General features: G+C 35.5%; 2 protein-coding genes and 1 non-coding gene across 3 annotated transcripts in view; all 3 read left to right on the forward strand.

The window, feature by feature from the left end:
• Window positions 1–2,719: 2,719 nt before the first annotated feature.
• On the forward strand, window positions 2,720–2,792 carry trnan-guu (transfer RNA asparagine (anticodon GUU)). Its single transcript has one exon. It is a non-coding gene; the product is annotated as a tRNA-Asn (tRNA).
• Window positions 2,793–2,999: 207 nt separating this feature from the next.
• On the forward strand, window positions 3,000–4,743 carry LOC107593025 (low choriolytic enzyme-like). Its single transcript, XM_016282605.1, has 8 exons — window positions 3,000–3,074; window positions 3,150–3,201; window positions 3,277–3,339; window positions 3,669–3,818; window positions 3,916–4,033; window positions 4,121–4,299; window positions 4,384–4,465; window positions 4,546–4,743. The coding sequence occupies exons 1-8, from the start codon at window positions 3,006–3,008 to the stop codon at window positions 4,676–4,678; spliced, it is 846 nt and encodes a 281-aa protein (XP_016138091.1). The 5' UTR covers window positions 3,000–3,005; the 3' UTR covers window positions 4,679–4,743.
• Window positions 4,744–5,916: 1,173 nt separating this feature from the next.
• The window catches only part of LOC107593026 (high choriolytic enzyme 1-like), a 2,236-nt gene continuing 1,225 nt past the window's right edge, over window positions 5,917–6,927 (forward strand). Inside the window, exons 1-3 of the mRNA XM_016282606.1 lie at window positions 5,917–5,962; window positions 6,037–6,180; window positions 6,285–6,402. Of these exons, the coding sequence (XP_016138092.1) occupies window positions 5,917–5,962; window positions 6,037–6,180; window positions 6,285–6,402 (308 nt within the window). The remainder of the gene's footprint in view (window positions 5,963–6,036; window positions 6,181–6,284; window positions 6,403–6,927) is intronic.

The following is a 6,927-nucleotide window of genomic DNA, read 5'->3' on the forward strand; positions in this document are numbered from 1 at the left end:
TGTGCACGTGCTCCTCCATTATCTCAGGATCAAGCCTGAATTGACAGAGAAAGTTGATGATCAGCTTCATACTACCAACAAAGCCGGATTGGACTGGTTTGGTTTTGTCAACTCAAAACTAATCCTGTAACCCCGAGTTTGTTCAGCCACCATCATGGTACAGGCCCCTGGTAGTTGATTGAGCAGTTTATCTGGATAGACTTACCTAGATAAAGCTAATTCTTCTAGCTGGTTGGCAAGGCTTTTCTTCTCCTGCATGAGAGTTTCTAGTTCAAGCAATGCATTCCACAAGCCTTCATCCATCTGGACCATCATCATCAACCTCCGGTCCATCTCCTCTCTGCTACAATAATATTAACAGAGGCTGCTTCATGTCTGCAAAAGAAAGGCCACCTACAACCCCGATGCATTCAGCTAAATAATTATATAAGTTGTTTTGTACAGTAAACTGTGATTTTATTAGTTCCTGAGGTAAAATGATGCCATCCTATGATTTTCCCACTACGCTTACGTTATAAATAACTCATACATGGTGAAGCTTTATTTCAGACAGATAATAATGGTATAAGTATTAATTACCATTTGTTAACATCTTTGTTTACTTGCTCCACCTCGCCTTTAGTAAGCTGTAGTTCAGTTTTTGGCATCCTTGAGTTGTTTTAACAAATCCTGACATTGAAAAAAAACAAAACCCAAACCCAAAACTCATGTGAAGCATACAGTGTTGCCAACTTAGCAATTTTGTTGCAAAATTTAGCAACTTTTCAGACTACCCTAGCAGCTTTTTCTTCCAAAAGCACCTAGAAACAAATTTAGCTATTTTAAAATTTTATTTGGCTACTTTGGGCAACTTTTGATAAGTGACTCAAACAATAAAAAGGCACACATTTTCCATCTAAATTTCACAAAAAGAGGAAACCAAAGATGCCTAGAAGTACATAGGCTAAGTATATCACATGAATTAAGGTATTGCTATTTGCGGTTGTTCAATTTGATAATAACAATAATAATTTAATAATTGTTAATTTACCTGTTTTGTACAGTAAACTGTGATTTGATTAGTTCCTGAGGTAAAATGATGCCATCCTATGATTTTCCCACTACGCTTACGTTATAAATAACTCATACATGGTGAAGCTTTATTTCAGACAGATAATAATGGTATAAGTATTAATTACCATTTGTTAACATCTTTGTTTACTTGCTCCACCTCGCCTTTAGTAAGCTGTAGTTCAGTTTTTGGCATCCTTGAGTTGTTTTAACAAATCCTGACATTGAAAAAAAACAAAACCCAAACCCAAAACTCATGTGAAGCATACAGTGTTGCCAACTTAGCAATTTTGTTGCTAAATTTAGCAACTTTTCAGACTACCCTAGCAGCTTTTTCTTCCAAAAGCACCTAGAAACAAATTTAGCTATTTTAAAATTGTATTTGGCTACTTTGGGCAACTTTTGATAAGTGACTCAAACAATGAGTTTTTATATAATTGACCCATATCATAAGATATCTTAAAAATAAAACAATGCCATAGAAGAACCATGGGGCAGTGTTGCCAATTTAGCAATTTTGTTGCAAAATTTAGCAACTTTTCAGACTACCCTAGCAGCTTTTTCTTCCAAAAGCACCTAGAAACAAATTTAGCTATTTTAAAATTTTATTTGGCTACTTTGGGCAACTTTTGATAAGTGACTCAAACAATAAAAAGGCACACATTTTCCATCTAAATTTCACAAAAAGAGGAAACCAAAGATGCCTAGAAGTACATAGGCTAAGTATATCACATGAATTAAGGTATTGCTATTTGCGGTTGTTCAATTTGATAATAACAATAATAATTTAATAATTGTTCATTTACCTTGTTCAGCTACCTTGTTAGTAGCTTGTACATGTGATTGTTGATCAGTTAGTACACTGTAAGAAAAATATCTAGTAAAATGGCAAAGGTACTAGTAATATTCCAGGACATTATCCATTATCAATTATCCATTATCCGTTGTAACCCTGTAACCCTGTAACCCGAAAATACAATGCGTAATTTAAAATGCAGGTAAAAATTTCTTCCAAAAGCACCTAGAAACAAATTTAGCTATTTTAAAATTGTATTTGGCTACTTTGGGCAACTTTTGATAAGTGACTCAAACAATAAAAAGGCACACATTTTCCATCTAAATTTCACAAAAAGAGGAAACCAAAGATGCCTAGAAGTACATAGGCTAAGTATATCACATGAATTAAGGTATTGCTATTTGCGGTTGTTCAATTTGATAATAACAATAATAATTTAATAATTGTTAATTTACCTTGTTCAGCTACCTTGTTAGTAGCTTGTACATGTGATTGTTGATCAGTTAGTACACTGTAAGAAAAATATCTAGAAAAATGGCAAAGGTACTAGTAATTTTCCAGGACATTATCCGTTATCCATTATCAATTATCCATTATCCGTTGTAACCCTGTAACCCTGTAACCCGAAAATACAATGCGTAATTTAAAATGCAGGTAAAAACCTGTGATTTATTTTCTTAGAGTGTAGCATACTGACTACTAAAACACTGCTTAAAACTACAATTGTTCAGAATGTGTAGTTTTACTAGTTTACTAGCTAATAAAAAAACTTGTAATCGTTCAAAAATTAAATCGTTCAAAAGTGTTTAATGTTGTATATAAAAATAGTTATTTATATTTTAACATTACACGCCTGAAAATTAGTGCGCAAGAGGCCGGATAGTGGAGTCGGTAGAGCATCAGACTGTTAATCTGAGGGTCCAGGGTTCAAGTCCCTGTTCGGGCGGAAAGCTTTTATGAACTAAATAAAAACACCGCTGTTATACAATGAAAATAGTGGTTAAGTATGTGTAAGTGCATGTGGCATTTAAAAACAGCATAAAAAAGAAAAACAAACATTTGGTTGGCCACTGAGAGTACACATTATGTAACAGGAAGCTGGTAAAAAAGCCCTTAAAAGGCAGGCACATGAACCTAGACAGCAAATCTCAGTGCACTCATGAAGTACACACTGCTTATCATACTGCTCTTCTTCTTAGCAGGACCATGTTTGTCTCTGCCTGGTCAGGTAACTGCATATCAGTCAGTCTATATTTTGTTTTTATGAATCAAAACCACATATTTTGGTCAATTTTTCTTGCAGATTTCCTCTCACGCAAATGTTGGAGCAAGAACACAAAGGAGAAACTACTCTGGTAACGTGTGTTGTATTAATTGTCATTATTCATTGAAAATGAATGATATTTGAACGGTTTTATAACTTCCCCCAGATGATATTGAAGAAAACACTTCAATTGCAATGGACAGGATCATAGATGTAAATGACTTTCAAGGTAAAGCTTTTGCACAAGTCTGTAAAGATGCTAATGTTCTATAGCTTCTGTTTTATTGTACTATCCAAACGCTCTTATAAATAAAGGTTCCAAAAAGGAATTTTCACAGCGATTCCATAGAAGAACTATTCTGGTTTGCCTAAAGAACCATTCAGTGACCAGCTCTTAAAAGGACCACTGTTTTCCTTAGTGCGAAGAACAGTTTAATACTCGGAAGAACCTTTTTCCACTATAAAAAACATTTTGTGCAATGGAAAGTTTCCATGGAGGTTGAAATGTTTTCATGGAACCACAGATGGCAGTTAAGAACCATTGTTCTCTTGCTGTAGGTGTCATTTCCGTGGATGGCACCAACCTCAGAGAAGGAGATATAGCCGTATCCGGTAGGAGTCAGAAGAACTGTTTCGCCAGGAGCTGCCTGTGGACCAAATCTGTGGATGGAAAAGTGTACATTGCATACTCACTCTCTCATGCATACAGTAAGCAGGAAAAGCAAACACGTTTATTTTCAGAAACAGTGCCACAGTAATCTGCAACTAAATCTTGCTTTTTGGTTTCAATTGTTCTTCTGCATAGGCGAGGAAGACATGAAGAACATTAAGAAAGGCATGAAGCTCATTGAAAAGGACACCTGTGTGCGCTTTGTGCCCAGAACTCACCAGAGGGACTACCTGGATATTCAGCCCAAAACTGGGTATTGACATGAGATTGATCTTCAATAGCTTAGTTACCTCAGCACTCTGAGTTTATCTCATAATTTTTTTGATGACTGATACTTTAGGTGCTGGTCATATCTGGGAGCACGTGGTGGTAGACAAAGCATTTCTCTCCAGACACCTGAGTGCACCGGGTCAGGGGTCACCATCCATGAGCTAATGCACGCCCTGGGCTTTGTTCATGAGCAATCCCGAGCTGACCGGGACAAGTATGTAACCATCATGTGGTCCAATATATGGAAAGGTAAAGTAACATTCTTATATTCCCATATTCTTATACTGTGAAGTAATTTTATCGTTCACTTATTCTTCTGTTCATTAAATTTAGACCGGCTGAGGAATTTTGAAAAGTTTAAAACAAACAACCTGAACACCCCATATGACTACGGCTCTATCATGCACTTTGGAAAGTATGTCGACGCACATTTGAAATGATAACTCAGGCACATAATAAACTGCAGTTCTATAATTATATTCTTTGTAATTTCAGGTATGCCTTCTCTCAGGACGGAGAACCTACTATTGTACCAAAAAGGAACTGGAATGTAAAGTTTGGACAGAGATTTGGACCCAGCGACTTGGATATAATGAAGATTAATAGAATGTATAAATGTAATGCGTAATAAAATATTTACAGTAACGAATGATCCATCACATGGCTAAAAGTCTGACATTATTAATGCATTAATGCTTTAACTTCTTTTAACATTTTAACATCGTATTTTGTTTAAAGGAAAATGGCTGATTGTGAAGACTGCTGATATAAAAATGGCTAATCAAATATAATCGATATTAAGAATATTCTTTATGTACTTTCTATATTCTTTCTTATTCTGATTTTGACATCTTGATGCCTAAACACATTACATCAATAAACCTTGTCCATAAATATATTTTTCTCTGAAATGTCATTTAAGCTTTCATTTCATTGCAAAAGAATTAGGTGAAAAAAATCTCCACATGAGTCAGCTGCAATCAAATCAGTCGAACTGTTGGTTAACAATCATATTAAGTAAATATTCAGAATCAGCTGATCTCAGAGCTAATGAATAAGTACTGAGGCGTCAACACTATGAATTACGCAAGCTGAATTTAAAACAACCTGTTATTTGTTGTAATGCAAAAATGATACGTTTAAGTAAGGGGCAAGGTGTTATTTATTTGCATCACGTGTTGCTACAGCATATTGTGAACACAGCACAAATGACTATTGAGATTTTGTTTACAGATTAAAATGAGTTTGAACACAACGTGCACGTTTTGCATGGTCAGGGTGAATAACACAAGAATCAGCAAGACTTCAAATTGCCATTATTGTGCAATTTCAGTCTTAAAATTGCTGAACTGTCTTTCCAATGAATGCTTTCCAAACCTTTCATTAGGGAAATACATGAATATCAAATAATGACATAGGACGTCATGCTAACCCTCCATTTGCAAACTGGAGTAAAGATGGGTGGTTCTCTGAGTATATATATTCTTGCTCCAAGGGCCCGAACTTTAGTTAACGTGCAATACCCGATTCCATCCAGAACACCAGGACGCACGAATAAGTGACCACCAAGATGCTCTGTGTGGGTATTTTTGTGGGATTGGTGTTAGAGTCCTGGTCTTTACCTGTGCAGGTAAGAGCGGCTGAATCCTACTGCAGTTATGATGATTCATATCCTATGCATACCCTATTAATGTATTTATTTTGCATTAGAACTCCTCATTGGTTCATCAGACAAGGCTGAGGTCAAAGAGAGACTATCCAGGTAAACTGGTATTTCATGGTGAGCAGTGTAGGTTGTTACAATGAATCGATGTAAATGTACCGTTCTTAATCTCTTCGGCAGAGAAATATGTGAAACCAGAGGACATGAATGCCATGGACAGGATCCTCAGAGTAAATCAACGTATGTGTGGTACAGATACAGACATATTTTTTTCAGGGAATTGCTCCTTGAGCATGAAACATGTGGTTATCTCCCTCCGCCAGTTTCCAGAGGTTTTCCTTTAAGAGAGGGTGACATCCTGAGTTCAGGATCCCGCGGTGCCATCACATGTTTAGTAGATTCTTGCCGCTGGCCCAGATCTGTTGACGGTTTTGTGTATGTACCATACATCATCTCTCCAATATATGGTGAGTAAGGTCTCTGTATGAAACTGCATAACAGATAATATAAGTGAAAGTTAAATCAAGGACTTTATTATTAAAAAACACATTTATATAATTTGTCTCAACAGATGATATGGACAGAATCACCATAGAAACAGGGATGTTGGACATTTCCTCTGCAACATGTGTGAAGTTTGTGCCTCGCACACATGAAGCAAACTTCCTTAATATCCAGTCTAGAACTGGGTGAGTCCTTTGCATTCATATACAGCCATATTCTATTAATGTTCTCTTTAAGATTTAATATTTTACAGGACAATATAAAAAGTTTGACCATGATTTCAAAAAAACTTGTATCTGTTATTTTTCAATGGTTCATTTTTTTTTATGATGATTTTTTTTTTTACAAACTGTTCTATTTTTACGACAATATATATACACACAACAAAAGTTTGGGGTCAGTAAACCAAATTAGCATATTAGAATTATTTCTGAAGGATCCTGTGACACTGAAGACTGGAGTAATGACTGCTGAAAATTCAGCTTTACAATCACAGGAATAAATTACACTTTAAAATATATTAAAATAGAAAACAGCTATTTTAAATAATAATACACTCTAAAGAAAATGCTGGAACAAACCCAGCTATTGGGTTGTTTTGACTCAAAACAACCCAATAGCTGGGTTTGTCCCTTTTTAACCCAGCGCTGGGTTATATTTAATCCAGCATTTTTTTTAGAGTGTAATATTTCACAATATTACTGTTTTTT

The sequence above is a fragment of the Sinocyclocheilus grahami genome, unplaced genomic scaffold (genome assembly GCF_001515645.1).
Source record: "Sinocyclocheilus grahami isolate Dianchi unplaced genomic scaffold, SAMN03320097.WGS_v1.1 scaffold162.1, whole genome shotgun sequence".
NCBI classification, from domain to species: domain Eukaryota; kingdom Metazoa; phylum Chordata; class Actinopteri; order Cypriniformes; family Cyprinidae; genus Sinocyclocheilus; species Sinocyclocheilus grahami.

Coding starts and splice junctions, on each gene's coding strand:
- LOC107593025 (XM_016282605.1), top strand. CDS start 3,006: ATGAAGTACACACTGCTTATCATACTGCTCTTCTTCTTAGCAGGACCA. Junction 3,075..3,149: donor GTTTGTCTCTGCCTGGTCAG/GTAACTGCATAT, acceptor TTTTTCTTGCAG/ATTTCCTCTCACGCAAATGT. Junction 4,466..4,545: donor TCTATCATGCACTTTGGAAA/GTATGTCGACGC, acceptor TTGTAATTTCAG/GTATGCCTTCTCTCAGGACG.